Source organism: Rhinoraja longicauda, chromosome 10, assembly GCF_053455715.1.
Source record: "Rhinoraja longicauda isolate Sanriku21f chromosome 10, sRhiLon1.1, whole genome shotgun sequence".
Taxonomy (NCBI): domain Eukaryota; kingdom Metazoa; phylum Chordata; class Chondrichthyes; order Rajiformes; family Arhynchobatidae; genus Rhinoraja; species Rhinoraja longicauda.
Genome location: NC_135962.1, coordinates 36,597,364 through 36,614,582, shown reverse-complemented (window position 1 = coordinate 36,614,582; position 17,219 = coordinate 36,597,364). Strand labels below are relative to the sequence as shown.

Genomic DNA, 17,219 nt, shown 5'->3' with positions numbered 1-17,219 from the left:
GGATTGGACACATTAGAGGCAGGAAACATGTTCCCAATGTTGGGGGAGACAAGAACAAGGGGCCACAGTTTAAGAATAAGGGGTAGGCCATTTAGAACGGAGATGAGGAAGAACCTTTTCAGTCAGAGAGTGGTGAAGGTGTGGAATTCTCTGCCTCAGAAGGCAGTGGAGGCCAGTTCGTTGGATGCTTTCAAGAGAGAGCTGGATAGAGCTCTTAAGGATAGTGGAGTGAGGGGGTATGGGGAGAAGGCAGGAACGGGGTACTGATTGAGAGTGATCAGCCATGATCGCATTGAATGGCGGTGCTGGCTCGAAGGGCTGAATGGCCTACTCCTGCACCTATTGTCTATTGTCTATTGTCTATCTCTGGAGAGAAGGAATGGGTGACGTTTCGGCTCGAGTCTCTTCTTTGGTCTCTGAAGAAAGGTCTCGACCCGAAACATCAACCATTCCTTCTTTCCAAGATTCCAAGATCAATGCTTCATGTCTCCTTCACTACGCCTGTCCTTTTCCCTACTTTCCATCCGTATTCCCATCCGTGTCCCTCTGAGATACTCCAGCATTTTGTGTCTATCTTCATTATTAAAACAGGGGCATGTCTGAACCGCTCAGTGACTCCACCCTCATCGTGTGATGGGAGAGGCGACGTGATGACTGTTGCAGGGCGTTGCTGAAGTCTTAAAAGCTGCTGGAAGTGAGTTTGCGTCCAATTCGTAGGTTTTGAGGCAGGACTCAGGCCAGGTATAGATACTGGGACTTTTTTTGAGGGGGTGATTTTTTGGAATGATCGACTCTTGAGCTGGGATTTGTGGGGGAAGTGAGGGGCTGGTTAAAGTTGAGGCTGGGGAGGGAATGCAAGTGAATATGTATCAGGAAGTATTGACGCGGGCTCGGTTGGGATCTCCTCGGCTTCTATGCTACAAAACCTTTGCTCTCATTTTCTAATCGCCACCTCGCCGGCACTGCTTAATTAATCGTTCCCTTTCTAACTGCAGGTTTTATCCTATACGACTGCGTCAGCAGGACCATGGTAAGACGTATCAGAACTTTATGGGCCCATTGGAATGAACGCGATCTTAACTCCTCTGTCCCACCCATCCTGGTCTGGCTAGATCTGGTAATCTTCCCCCGAATCCCACAACATACCGTCCACCCACTCTTAACTGCTCCCTTCATATCTCCACTCTCCCACATACTTCTCCTCCCTGTAACATTCCACACTCCCCCCTCCCTTAGCCCACCAGTACTTCTTCACCCCCACTTTTGTCATCGCCTACCCAGCTCCCTCTCGAGGTCAATCAACCTGAAGTGTCCCGACCTAAAACGACCTCTAAGTTCCTCCAGTACGTTGTGGTTTGCTCAAGATTCCAAGATCAATTCTTCATGTCTTCACTACGCCTGTCCTTTTCCTTACTTTCCATCTGATTTCCCACTCCTTCTTCCCTGCAAAAGCAGCACTAAAAACAATAGTGTTAGAAAACGAAACCCACCAACGCATCATTCTGCATCTAAACCTTCCTAACATCACTGATTGAGTTATTCCTGAAGCCGTCTTCTAATTGTGCAGGTAGTGGAAACGTCGCGCATGTTTGAAATGTCTTAATTTGAAGTAAATTTGTTGCATTTTGTAGATAACTGGTTTCCGTTGCTACAGAAATCTTCTGTTATGGATTACTTTACATAATGACTATTAGGATTTACCTTTGTGGTTGAAAACAAAATCTGGTGTAATGTAGTTTTACAGGTATGTATGTATAGCTTAACTCGGTGATGTTAGTCACACACCCATGAAAGGTATGTGATCCAGAAGTGTTGAAGACGTGCAAATATATAGACAGATTTGCCTAACTAAATCTTATTATGTCATAAAATAAAGCCCACCACTTCATGTTGATATTATTAAAATCAATCTCATGCTCTTAAACCACACTTGCACACCTACAGCAATTATTGGTTTTGTTCTTGCTCCTCCGATTTTAAACCTTGGTGTGCTCCCTCTTAAATAAATGAACAATAGCTGATTAGATTCCAGTATGACATGTCTATCCTCCCCTTCTTCCTCTTATCATCTCGAGGCAGTTGAATGAAACAATTCCCTTCCAAAAGCTCGTATTTAATATCTAATTGTTCCTTGGTTGGAAAAAATAATTTGAACACATTTCTCTTTGTTTTTCAGGATAATTTCTCGGTGAGTATGAAAAACCTCTGTTCTTTGAACTTTTACCAATAAATACTTAAATATATTCATGTATTCTTACTATCATATTATGTAGATTATGTTATAGCAGAGTTACAAAATATTACTAATCACTGATTTAATTTAAGTTAATTTTTGTGAGTAACCAATCTGCCCCACTCATCATTAGTACGTCACAGTGAGTATTGCCCATGTTGGGACAGTACACATTGGGCACGTAGTGTGCGGTGCTTCAAAGTCCATTGGTCTCTCATGGAGCTCTTCCCTTCCCCTCCCCTCACAATTTGCACCTGAAAGATTAATTGCTATTTCTCAAGTTGGTCCTTGGATGGAAAACATAATTAAAACACATCTCTTGGTTTTTCAGGATGAATTATTACTGAGTATGAAAAACTCTGTTCTTTGAACTTTTACCAATATATACCTTTCAAACATATCCATGTAGATTATGTTATAGCAGAGTTATAACTATATTATTAATCACTGATATAATTTAAGTTTATTTTTGTGAGTAATCAATCTGCGACACATTTGTGCTTCACAATGAGTATTGCCCATGTTGGGACAGTACACATTGGGCAAATAATGTGTGGTGACCTTTTTATTGGAAACTGATTTGATTGTCTGAACTTTTGCAGGGTCTTTACATGATTTTTCTCTTGTTGCTTCAATATATTATTTTCAGAAAACGAGAAACCATCTGCTTAACAGATGCGCCATAACATTATCCATATTGCATGCATGTATTCTCTTTAACGTTCTCGTGCATATTTAGCATATACTTTAACTCTGCCGATCTTTCACGTGTGGAACTTTTTTCGGGTTCCTTCAAAGTTCATTGGTCACAAATGAAGCTCTTCCCTTCACGTCATATTTGTCCTCTGAAAGGACAATCGCTATTTCTCAACTGAAATCAATGGATGTTAGTGAATGAGAGGGAAGATTTGAGGATGTGAGCAGAGTGCTTCCTGAGAAGGGCAGTTGCGTTATTTCTTAATAGTCGATCAGCTTTGCTGACAGTGGACAATAGACAATAGGTGCAGGAGGAGGCCATTCGGCCCTTCGAGCCAGCACCGCCATTCAATGTGATCATGGCTGATCATTCTCAATCAGTACCCCATTCCTGCCTTCTCCCCATTCCCCCTGACTCCGCTATCCTTAAGAGCTCTATCTAGCTCTCTCTTGAATGCATTCAGAGAATTGGCCTCCACTGCCTTCTGAGGCAGAGAGTTCCACAGATTCACAACTCTCTGACTGAAAAAGTTTTTCCTCATCTCAGTTCTAAATGATCTACCCCTTATTCTTAAACTGTGGCCCTTGTTCTGGACTCCCCCAACATCGGGAACATGTTTCATGCCTCTAACGTGTCCAACCCCTTAATAATCTTATATGTTTCGATAAGATCTCCTCTCATCCTTCTAAATTCCAGTGTATACAAGCCTAGTTGCTCCAGTCTTTCAACATATGACAGTCCCACTATTCCGGGAATTAACCTAGTAAACCTACGCTGCACGCCTTCAATAGCAAGAATATCCTTCCTCAAATTTGGAGACCAAAACTGTACACAGAACTCCAGGTGCGGTCTCACTAGGGCCCTGTACAACTGCAGAAGGACTTCTTTGCTCCTATACTCAACTCTTCTTATGAAGGCCAACATTCCATTGGCTTTCTTCACTGCCTGCTGTACCTGCATGCTTCCTTTCAGGGACTGATGTACTAGAACACCCAGATCTCGTTGTACGTCCCCTTTTCCAAACTTGACACGATTCAGATAATACTCTGCCTTCCTATTCTTACCACCAAAGTGGATAACCTCACACTTATCCACATTAAACTGCATCTGCCATGCATCCGCCCACTCACACAACCTGTCCAAGTCACCCTGCAACCTCATAGCATCTTCCTCACAGTTCACACTACCACCCAGCTTTGTATCATCTGCAAATCTGCTAATGGTACTTTTAATCCCTTCATCCAAGTCATTAATGATCACCAATGCGTCCACAATTTCATGCCCCACCTCCTTAAGTACTCTGGGATGCAGACCATCAGGCCCTGGGGATTTATCAGCCTTCAGTCCCATCAGTCTACCCAACCCATTTCCTGCCTAATGTGGATTTCCTTCAGTTCCTCCGTCACCCAAGGATCTCTGGCCACTAGAACATCTGGGAGATTGCTTGTATCTTCCTTAGTGAAGACAGATCCAAAGTACCGGTTCAACTCATCTGCCATTTCCTTGTTCCCCATAATAAAGTCCCCCGCTTCTGTCTTCAAGGGACCCACATTTGCCTTGACTATTTTTTTCCTCTTTACATACCTAAAAAAGCTTTTACTATCCTCCTTTATATTATTGGCTAGTTTACACTCGTACCTCATCTTTTCTCCCCTTATTGCCTTCTTAGTCATCTTCTGTTGCTCTTTAAAAGAGTTTCAATCCTCTAGCTTCCCACTCTTCTTTGCTTTGTTGTACTTCTCTTTTATTGTCAGCCACGGGTGCCTCTTACTTCCCTTGGAATCTTTCCTCCTCTTTGGGATGAATTGATCCTGCAACTTCTGCATTATTCCCAGGAATACCTGCCATTGCTGTTCCACCGTCTTCCCTGCTAGGGCCTCTTTCCAGTCAATTCTGGCCAGCTCCTGCCTCATGCCTCTATAATCCCCTTTGCTATACTGTAATACTGACACTTCTAATTTTCCCTTCTCCCTCTCAATTTGTAGAGTAAAACTTATCATATTGTGATCACTGCATCCTAATGGCTCTTTTACCTCGAGTCCCCTTATCAGATCAGGTTCATTACACAACACTAAATCCAGAATTGCCTTCTCCCTAGTAGGCTCCAGTACAAGCTGTTCTAAGAATCCATCTCGGAGACACTCCACAAACTCTCTTTCCTGGGGTCCATTACCAACCTGATTTTCCCAGTCTATCTGCATGTTGAAATCTCCCATAACCACCGTAGCATTACATTTGCGACATGCCAATTTTAGCTCCTGATTCAACTTGCACCCTATGTCGAGGTTACTGTTTGGGGGCCTGTAGATAACTCCCATAAGGGCCTTTTTACCCTTACAATTCCTCATTTCTATCCATACTGATTCTACATCTCCTGATTCTATGTCACCCCTTGCAAGGGAGTGAATATCATTCCTCACCAACAGAGCGACCCCACCCCCTCTGCCCACCTGTCTGTCTTTTCTATATGTTGTGTACCCCTGAATATTCAGTTCCCAGCCCTGGTCCTCTTGTAGCCATGTCTCAGTGATTCCCACAACATCATACTTGCCAATGTCTAACTGAGCCTCAAGCTCATCCATTTTATTTCTTATACTTCGCGCATTTAAATACAACACTTTAATTTCGGTATTCACCTCCCCTCTCACACCGGACACCACCAGTACGTAACTCAACGGAGCATTTGTGTGTTGTGTGTTGTTCCAGGTTCAACCCAGGGATTGTCCTGCTCTTGATACAGTCATATCCACGATATTAATTTGTCAAAATTAAGAACACAATTAATACATTGAGCAAACTCTGATTTGGTGCATGCTCAGTCTGGGTATTCTCATTGTCACAGCAATTGTGGAAACACTAATTCTGACCCATATTTTGGATCATTTTGGTCTAGGATGAAGTTTTTAGACTATTGTCCAAGTAAGATTATCTAGTTCCTCACAAAACAGTCCTGGTCCGTATGAGGTGCTCTGAGTTTACATTGAGCATTCCTATTATTACGAGCCAATTTTTTTTTATTCGATTGCACTCTTCTGCCTTTTCTGCATCTATTGATTTTCTCAAATATTATTGATTAAACCTTACTATGTTTAGTTCCCAACACAAACCTTTTAATATTATATATCAGTGCTTTTATCTTAGGAATATTTTGGAAAAAATATTTTATCTTTTTAGTTGGAAGATGCATTGGGTCCTGAACCTCCAAGTGGTTCTACAAATCCACAACTAGGACAGTCGGGACCCCAGCCTGGGCAGCCTGGTCAACCGGGACCCTGGCCTGGGCAGCCTGGACAACCAGGACCCTGGCCTGGGCAGCCCGGGCAACCTGGACAACCAGGACCCTGGCCTGGGCAGCCCGGGCAACCTGGACCCTGGCCTGGGCAACCTGGACAACCAGGACCCTGGCCTGGGCAACCTGGACAACCAGGACAACCAGGACCCTGGCCTGGGCAACCAGGACAACCAGGACCCTGGCCTGGGCAACCCGGGCAACCTGGACAACCAGGACCCTGGCCTGGACAACCTGGACAACCAGGACCCTGGCCTGGGCAACCATGGCAGCAGGGACCCTTGCCTGGGCAACCGGGACCTCAGCCTGGGCAGCCGGGACCTCCTGGGTCGACTACTAAAGCTTTGGTAAGTGTTGATCTTTGAAATTGTTATGTAATGCATTTTAATCGATGAATTCCAAACCTTATATAGTTTTGAGATATACTGTGAAAAAAGGGTCCTTTGGCCACCTAGTTCATGCCCACCCTTCATGTAAGTTCTATGTTATCCCACTTTCTCATCCACTCCCTACACATGAGGGACAATTTTACCGAAGCCAAGGTAATATTTTTGTTCAGATCAAACATGTCTAAAACACTGATTTTTCATGAATATGTATTTTAAATGACTGAAACACAAATTATCTTTGGCTTTGGTGTATGATCCTATTTGAAATTCAGGGGGTTGGAGCAAGTGTGTATCTTCAGATTTGTCCTGACAGGACTTGAACGGTGGTTGTCCAGTTTGACGTAGGGGGGTTAAAACATGAGATGCTTGTAGGTCGAATATCCATATGGACTCGGAGGGTAGTACAGTGCCCCCCATAATGTTTGGGACAAAGACCCATCATTTATTTATTTGCTTCAGTACTCCACAATTTGAGATTTATAAAAGAAAAAACCACATGTAGTTAAAGTGCACATTGTCAGATTTTATTAAGGTAAAGTTTCGGGTCAGGACTCTTCTTGAGACTGATCAAATTGGGTATAGAGAAAGAAATGTAAGGGCAAAATTAAAAGATTTCTACTTAAAATCTTCCTACATATTTGGAAAGATATTTTAAAAATCTTCACTTATTCAGCTATAGCTAACTTATGAAGGAATGAACTCCATGCTTGTTAAAGTTGAATTTCAATGTCAGAGTGATTCTTGGCTATAATCAAGACACATGGCGCCTTTTGAACATTTGCTTATACTGGAATCAATAAACCGTGCCATGGTCGTTATATATCACACATGTACAAAATGACCATTCTACGTATTTTAAGACAGCCTCTCTTGGCTCTGCTGCAGTAGAGGAAGGCAATTCAGTGTGTTTCTCATCAATGTGGAGCAATTTATATAATTTAAGTAATTCTGAGTGCTGTTGGTCTTGCTCTTCTCGGAAAAGCCAAACATTATGAATGCACAATGTAGATTCACCCAGGAAGGAAATAATGATTTGCTAGTTCCATGGGGAAGTGCTGGCAAACAGCAATGTGCTCAATGGCATGTTCTGGACCTTAGCACTGCAGCTTCAAGGAAACATGCTAGTGATAGAAGTTAATGAAAATGGCCTTTTGTTCCAGTCTTAGCAAGAGGCAAGAGGTGTTATGTAAGTTGCTGAACAAAGGTGTGAGATACATTTTATGTCTTGCCTATCAGCTCTATGCCAGTCATAGCTGTTGCATCTCATGAAATTTTAAATTACTAGCTGTTTAATATGTTTATAAATTATTTTATGTTTAAAATATTTTTGTATCGTTTAATTTTTAAAACTTTGTAAATTGGCTTTGATTCGAGACATTTGGAAGTGAAAGGCCCATATGAGGTGTAGGCCTCCTGTGGGTGGTACCTTACTTTCTGGAATTTGCATCCTAGTCACTCCTGCAACACTAGTAGATCCTTGCATGCTCTGCAACTGCAAAAGGTTAATGCAACCAAAGACTAGCACCAGGGATCACCTACCTGGGGAAAGATTGGTCAACTCTTTTAGGAACTAGGTCAGTCTTTTAGGGATTGGGATTATTTTCACTGGGCTTTTCATAGTTTTGCAAATATGAAACACAAGTGAGAAGCCTGTTTGAAAAGTCTCAAATATTTGAAACTATGCTGGAATATAAATGAGGTGAAGTTAGTAATTTTCATTATTCAGAAGTGTTTCATGGAGGTTTAGCAATTTTTTATTCCAGACACATAGATTTTGTTTTTATTTTGAATTTACAGACTGTGCCGTATGACTTTCCTATCCGAGGTTGGCCTCCAAATAAAGTATTGACAATTGAGGCGACTATCAAAACGAATGTGAACCTGTAAGTTTTATGTTTTACAGTGATTTGAAAATGTATTTAATATAAGATGTGATGCTTACACCTTCTGTATGAAAATTTGTCATTGCTTTTTCTGTTTATTGGGACGAACAGCACTGCAGCTTGTGTACAAGGCACCTTGCCCAAACATGGGGATCAAATTTCCATCCTACACCGACACCTCCCTCCCCTTTCTTGATCTCACTGTCTGCATCACAGAAGATAGACCATTGACTGACGTCCATTATAAACCTACCGACTCCCACAACTATCTCGACTATGCTTCTTCCAACCCTGCCTCCTGCAAAGACTTTATTCCCTGCTCCCAATTCATCCGTCTGCGCCCAAGATGAGGTAGAAACATAGAAAATAGGTGCAGGAGTAGGCCATTCGGCCCTTCGAGCCTGCACCGCCATTCAATATGATCATGGCTGATCATCCAGCTCAGTAACCTGTAGCTGCCTTCTCTCCATACCCCCTGATCCCTTGAGCAAAAAGGGCCACATCTAACTCCCTCTTAAATATAGCCAATGAACTGGCCTCAACTACCTTCTGTGGAAGAGAATTCCACAGACTCACCACTCTCTGTGTGAAGAAATGTTTTCTCATCTCGGTCCGAGATGTCCCCATTCATTAGCAAATGGGGGTTCCCCTCTTTTATCATAGATGACACCCTCACACTTGTCTCCTTGGTACCTCGCTACTCCACTCTTGCTCTCCCACCCCCACACACAGGGACAGAGTCCCCCTAGTTCTCATCTTTCACCCCATCGTCTGTTGCACAGAACATATAATCCTCGAATATTTTTGCCACCACCAATGGGATCCCACCATTAGCCACATCTTCCCATCTCCACCCCTTTCCATTTTCTGTAGTGACCGTTCCCTCCGCAAGTTCCCTGGTTTACTCATCCCACTAAAACCATCCCCTCCCCAGGTACCTTCTCCTGCAAATGCAGGAGATACAACACCTGTCCCGACGCCGCTTCCCTCGACTCTATCCAGGGACCATGACAGTCCTTTCACGTTAGGCAGAGGTTCACTTGCACCTCCTTGAACCTCATCTACTGTATCCACTTTTCCAGCTGTGGACTCCTATTAATTGGCGGGACCAAGTTGCTTCACAGACTATTATACCACCAATTTTGATGTCATCTGAAAACTTGCCAATCATTCTCATCCAAATTGTTAATAGATATGATAAACGGGACCTAGCACTGATCCTTGCAGCACACCACTGGTCACAGGCCTCCACTGCTACCTTCTGCCTCTTATCACCAAGTCAATTTTGTGTCCACTTTGATTACATGCTGGAGCCCATGTTTACTTAGTGCAGGTTTGTACTAATTGGCTTGGTAAAATTGTAAATTATCCCTAATGTGTGTCAGCTAGTGTTAATATGTTGGGATCGCTGGTCGGCGCGGACTCAATTGGCCGAGAGGCCTGTTTCTGCACTGTATCTCTAAACTAAACCAAGTTAAACTTCTGGGCTAGTTTACCATGCTGGCCCTTGTCAAAGATCTGAGATACCACAGTGAAGATCACAATCAGATGAGCCATGATCCCATTCAATAGTGGAACAGGTTTGAGTGACCCACTTTGTCTCCTGATTCATGTTTGTGACAATGGCTAGCACAGAGCTCTAGTGACCTATGTTTGATCCTAATATAGGCAGCGAGTGTGGAGTTTGCATGTTCTCCTTGTCACCATGTGTGTTTTCCCCCACTAATCTTGTTTCCTCCTGATTACAAAGATGTCATGATAAATTAATTGACTACTGTACATTACAACTTGTGTCAATGGGTGGTACGAGCATTATGATGAGGGAGCAAATTATGTGAGAAAGGATAGAATGCGGGGAAATAAATAAGGGAAGTATATTATTGGTATTTTCTGAGAGCCAACATGAATTTAATCGACCAAACTGTCGCCAACCTAGAACCGTGGAGCACAAGAACAGGCCCTTCGGCCTACAATGTCTGCATGAAACATAGAAAACAGGTGCAGGAGGAGGCCATTTGGCCCTTCGAGCCAGCACCGCCATTCATTGTGATCATGCTGATCATCTACTATAAGAAAATAACTGCAGATGCTGGTACAAATCAAAGGTATTTATTCACAAAATGCTGGAGTAACTCAGCAGGTCAGGCAGCATCTCAGGAGAGAAGGAATGGGTGACGTTTCGGGTCGAGACCCTTCTTCAGATAACCGCCCCCCTGACATCAGTCTGAAGAAGGGTCTCGACCCGAAACGTCACCCATTCCTTCTCTCCTGAGATGCTGCCTGACCTGCTGAGTTACTCCAGCATTTTGTGAATAAATGCTGATCATCTACAATCAGTAACCTGTGCATGCCTTCTCCCCATATTCTCCCCTTGATTCCACTAGCCCCTAGAGCTCTAACTATCTTTTAAATTCATCCAGTGAATTGGCCTCCACTGCCTTCTGTGGCAGAGAATTCCACAAATTCACAACTCTCTGGGTGAAATAGTTTCTTCTCACCTCAGTTTTAAATGGCCTCCCCTTTACTTTTAGACTGTCTTTTAACTATCCGCGCATAATCCATATTCCTCTGTTTCCAGCATATCCATTTGCCTATCCAAAAGCCTGTTAAATACCACTATCGTATCTGCCTCAACCACCAATCCTGGCAGCAGGTTCTAGGCACTCGCCACCCTCTGTGTATATATATTTTTTAAGTTGCCTTGCAACTGTCTACCCTATCGTTCACAATTTTTTATGCTTGTATCAAGTGTCCCTGCAACCTTCGGTGTTCCAGAGAAAAAAAAATCTAAGTCTGTCCAACCTCTCTCTGTAGCTAATAACCCCTGACCCAGGCAACATTCTGGTAAACCACTTCTGCACTCTTTCCAAAGCCTCCACATCCTTCCAGTAATGAGAAGACCAGAACTGCACACAATGTTCCAAATGTGGCCAATAACCTGTAAAGCTGCATTCTGATTCTTATAATCAATGCTCCAACCTATGAAGGTAAGCATACCATATGCCTCATTTGCCACATAATCTTCTTGTGTTGCTACTTTCAGGGAGCTATTGACTTGGACCCTATGATCCTGCTGTACATTAATGCTGTTGAGGGTCATGCCATTGTATATTTTACCCCTTACATTTGACCTCCCAAAGTGCAACACCTCAGACTTGGTTGGATAAAATTCCATCTGCCATTTCTCCACCCATTTCTGTGGCTGATCTTCATTTGAAGATATGCAAACGCACCTCTTAAGTTAAATGGCTTGTTTGCTGGTGCGTATTCAATGGAATATCAAAATAACATTTTATTTACATTTTATTTTCACAGGTTTGCCATTAATGTCTGCACCGGCCATGATATTGCTTTTCATTTTAATGTTCGTTTTAAGGAGGAAGGCAATCATCAAGCTATTGTCCGAAATTGCTGTGTCAATAATGTTTGGGGGCCAGAAGAAAGAGATATACCACACTTTCCATTCAAGAAAGGAGAAAAATTTGAGGTAAGTACATTGTTTTCATGTATTTTCTCATTTTAATGAGTTGCCATAAATTTTTATATCAGTCCAAAATGAGGATGACCTGGTTTAATGTTTAAAAAAATAATAATTTTAACTAATTAAAAAAATAGTTAAAATCATTTAATGCTTGGAACATGGAACGTTCCAGGCTCGAGGGTCCATGTCATCCTGGACAAAATTGGTCATCACTTTCCTGGGTCGATGCATAATTGCTATATTTTTTGGTATTATATATTTGATATTTGATAGTTTACTGAGACTTTCATATATTTTTCAACTGATTAAGGCCATTTTCATCACAGCTGTATGGCATGTTCTCTGTAGTTTCTTGAATCTTCAATTATGAATGAAGCTTTGAATTGGATATTTTTCATTTACTAATATGTCTTTTAATGGCTTCACTATCTTTAAATGTTGCTCGACCCAATTTGTTTCAAGTTCTTGCAGGCACTGCCATTCAGTCGCAAATTTATTCTTGATGGAAGCTTGAAGAAATAAATTGGGCATCCTTGTGGAACTGGCTTAATGTTGCCTACGTTATACAGGAATTTCTTGGCCTACTCCAGGCTTTAAAATAATGCAGGGATTATTGTCCCAATCCTCTCCCTTGCATTCGGATTGTGTTCCATCCCATTCACGATTGTATCCTTTTCCTCTTTCACGTGATCAAATTGTGGGCATTCTGCCCTGCAAGTCACATTTAGCCATAGTTGTCTTTGTTTTTTCTAGTCCTGGGGCTTCACTGCTGTGGCAGACTTGTCTGGTGAAGCGAGTCTGAATGAGCTTTGATAATGTCTCAGTTTTGCAAACACACCGCATAACCCCATTCTGCTCTGATGGCATTCTAAAAGCTAATTTCTGCAGAAAGATCTATCAGCTTCGCTAATATCTCTGATGATCAGGTATTTGAAGTAACAGAGTAATACAACATGGAAATAGGCCTTTCATTCCAACTTGTCAATGCCAACCTAGATGCTGTGCCCACTTAAACTAGTCCCATGTGCCTGTTTCTATTCCATATACCTCTAAATCTTTCCTATCTATGTACTCGTCCAAATATTTTTTATATATTGGTATTGTATCTACTTCAACCAGTTTCTCTGACAGCTCATTCCATACGTGTACTGTTACCCTCTGTGTGAAGAAGTTTCCCCTTTAGTTTCTTTTAAAATATTTTCCCCCTCTCACCTTAAACCTATGCCCTTGATTTCTGATTCCCCTTCCCTGGGAAAAAGACTGCATTTACCTTATCTGTGCCCCTCTTGATTTTATATGCCTCCAAAAGGATCACCCCCTTGATCAACTCTAAGGAATAAAGTTCCAGTTTGCTTAACCTTTCCATATAACTCAGGCACTCAAGTTCTGGCAACATTCTCATGAATCCTCTTTGCACTCTTTCCTGTTTCATAACGTCTTTCTTGTAGCAGGGTAACCAAAAGTGTACACAATACTCCGAGCAACCCCACCAACATCTTGTACAACTACAACATAATGTCGTAACTCCTATGCTCAATGCCCTGACTTATAAAGACCAGCATGCCAAATGCTGCCTTCTCCTACCTTTGACATCTTAGCTTCACTTAACTTTGTAAGAAGACCTACAAATCCATCATTAAGGCTGTTCAAGACACACCAGTTATATGTTCAAGCTGAGGGACCAGAAATGTGCATCCAGTTGCTTGACGCAGTACAATACGGAACTGCTGCTGAACTGGGAGTTACGTCCAAGGATAATACAGAGATCCAATATTCCAATTTCTCGCCTGCATCACGTTTTGCACTTCCATACCTGTGCAATACAGCATGGAAGACAGAATGAGGCATACATACTCATTGCAGCCAGTCAGCAAGTCAGTAATTTCCCCCAAAAAGTACCAGCTTGCCATCCGTGCGATCTTGTCCAATGACTAAATAGTTGACATTGCTTTTTAATACAACAAGTTGGAGCAAATGAATGGCGGCTGCTCATGATAGGACAGCCTACTGGAAGATAGATGAGAGATTTTTGGAAAGGTGTAACATTATTTCAATCACAGTATCAGTGATAACTCGTTAAGATGTCTGCATTCAACCAAAAGTAACCAGTGAAAGCTGCTGTCACAACATCAACCTCAGGGGGCAATAGCAATAACTTTGCCGAGGAATTCTCAAATGTTTTGCTCTTCAGGGGCAGACGCAGCTTTATCATCTGGAAATGTTTAAAGGCAATCACTGATGTTTTTAGTCCATTTCATCTTCAACTGGATGAAATGGTGTCATGCATTGCTGGGCATTTAGAGACAAGCAGAACAAGCACAATGGGTTGCAAAGTAACCTACATGAAGTATAAGCCCCCATGGATGCCTTGTCACTGTTCCGTTTAATCATTCCATTTACTTTGCTGGCTAGCCTCCCATTTTCTGTCCCCTGCAAATATGTCTTCTGATAGTAATGTCCTACTATCCACTCTCACCCCCCTCCCCACAGTCTCCTTCCAATCTGTCCCTCCTCCCTCAGGCTTTACATTTCACTGCTCTTATCTGACACCCTTTTCATCATCAGCTTTTGTCACGTACTGCACCAATCTGCCAATCACACCCCGCAATCACATCCACCTATCACTTGCCAGGCTTTGACCCACTCCCATCTCTTTTCGAGCTATCTCCCCACCCCCCCCCCCCCCCATGCAATCAGTCTGAAGAACCATCCCCACCCAAAACATTGCATATCGATTCCTTCAACAGTGCTGCGTTCCTCCAGCACTTTCTTTTTGCTCAAGATTGCAGCATCTGCAGTTCCTTGTGTCTCCTTTGATACTTTGCTGTCCGTTCCCTAACCTGCATCATTACCAAATATCCTGTCTTTGCAAATCTTTACTGATTCCACATTAAGGAACACCTTAATTATGAAGCTGTCCTTATTTTTAAATCCTTCCATAACTCAAATTTCGTCTAGTTATGCAGCCTTCAAAGTTATTTGCAGTCCTCCAATTTTGGCCTTTTGAGGCCTAATTTTAAATTGGTCTTCCATTCAGTTAAATTTTAGAGCTCTTCTTGGCTGAATTCTACTCCTAAACAGCTTCAGTTCTACTTTAAATACTCTAAACATTCTACAGATTACCCTAAATATCTTGCATGGCTCAGTATGAAATTTTGATTTTGCTTTAATGAAGCATCTTTCATATTTATTTCACTGTGCAGATCCATGTTGTTGCATTTGGTTACATAAGTGCGGCATGATACCTGCCTGACAATGAATGGGCATTGAATAATAGCACCGTGATCCCACCCATTTTTGGGTCTATTCAATTTTGTGGCATCAGATGCTGCCTGATCCGCTGAGTTATTTCAGCACTGCATTTTTTATCCATTAGAATTAGAATTAAATTTAATAACTGAGGATGTTTTAACATGTGTAATAATCTTTACAAGGAATAAACGTATTTATTTTTAAATCCTGCAGTTACTGATTCTTGGTGAACCAAATCAATACAAGGTGGCTGTGAATAAACAACATTTCATTCAATTCAAACATCGGTCGAAGAATTTGGGCCAAGTGACCAATGTCAATGTCTACGGTGATATCATGCTACATAAGATGGTTATGATGTAAATCTGGAAACTATTTTAACGTCTTACTAATTTGTAAACTCTTTATTTCCTTTATTTTGTGATATTAATGCCTCTGAATCTATTTCAGAATAAATTAACTCATAAAAACACTGCAAGAGACCATTTAGTCAATCGAATTATTGGCAGTGCCACATGATCCATATGGTCGTATCCCACTCTTTGCTTCTTACCAACCTTTCAACATGCTGTTTTTTTTAATCAGTCCTTAATCGCTTTGGAATAATTCATTATCTATTAATGAACAGAGTTCTTTATCACTAAGAATTGTTTCTCAACCTTTCCTTTTCGTATGAATGGGTTGAATTATGTGTCCTTTTGAATAAGACACAATTATTATTTTACTTTATATTAACTGTCAGTTTTGAAAACACCTAAAATCTAACCCTATAGAGGAAATCCCTCTGCTTTCTCAAATCCCCCTTCATAACTATAATTTCTTATCTGTGGAAACTTTATGGAGAATTAATGCTCTATGTCTTCTGCACTTTCATATCTTAGCAGTACAGGGGTTACAATTACACACAGCATTGCAACCCCACTGTTCCTAGGGACATTGTTATTCATCAAATGACAGCAGTCATTGCTCAGTACAACAAAATATTCTTCCCCCAAAATATCTGCATCTTTATAACTTCATTTACTCCATTGTCAAATTTGGTGAATGTACATTAGAATCCACCAAATGTTAGCAATAACAAAACATTAATGTGCAAGAAAATTTAGTTGAGGAATATTATCATGTGGGAAGTGACTGAGCCTTATCTGCTTCCAAATTTACTGACAATCACCAAAATAAACTATACAGCAATATTTTATTTATGCTAAAAATCTGTTTGGGCCTGAATAGGTGAACCCTTTATCAAGATGGCCTACATGCTGCAGTCAGATGGTGCCAATGTAGAAATGGTTGAGAGCTTCAAGTTCCGAGGCATAAATAAAGTACTAATTGGTTCGATCAACACTTGTGCAATGATGAAAGACACAAAGCGCTGGAGTAACTCAGCAGGTCAGGCAGTATCTCTGGGGAGCACGGATAGGGGACGTTTTGTTTGAGACCCACCACTGATTGCACCGTGAACTTGACTGCCACGACGTAGACTCGCAGCAGTGCTGGTAGATGCTGTGCCAAGTTTCACCGTTTACCTGGTCTCTGAGGCCAGGACCACTGAAGCTATCACCGACTGCACTACCAACCCAGCTGCTTTCAGACCAGTTCTACTGACCACCAGGCCTGGCTGCATTCTCCACCCTCAGCCCACACTATCTCCCCAGCCACATCCAAGCCAGATCTACTGACCCTCGCTGCCTGGCCAGGTTGCCGACGCGGGCTAGCACTGCCTTCAGGTCGGACCTACTGCTGCCGCCACTGGCCCGTAGAGCTTCCTCGGCTACTTCCAAACCGCGCCTGCTGCCATCACCGCCGATCCTTACCTGCATACCTGCGATCCATGAAGAATGACTCCCCCACCCCTCAGACCACCAGCAGGCCGGAGCCGTTGTCTCATCTGGATTCCCGTCCCAGTTCTAGATCAAGGGTCTGAAGGGCCTCGGCCCGAAATGTCACCTATCTATGTTCTCCACAGATGCTGCCTGACCCGCTGAGTTACTCCAG

General features: G+C 42.2%; 2 protein-coding genes across 2 annotated transcripts in view; one reads left to right on the top strand and one right to left on the bottom strand.

Moving 5' to 3' along the window:
- The window catches only part of gmfb (glia maturation factor, beta), a 449,169-nt gene that overhangs the window by 339,399 nt on the left and 92,551 nt on the right, over positions 1-17,219 (bottom strand). The window lies entirely within an intron of this gene.
- Positions 1,747-15,698, top strand: LOC144597713 (uncharacterized). The gene is made up of 6 exons (XM_078407245.1): positions 1,747-1,752; positions 2,177-2,188; positions 6,105-6,566; positions 8,406-8,491; positions 11,807-11,978; positions 15,438-15,698. Exons 1-6 carry the CDS (start codon positions 1,747-1,749, stop codon positions 15,585-15,587), a joined length of 888 nt encoding a protein of 295 aa, XP_078263371.1. The 3' UTR covers positions 15,588-15,698.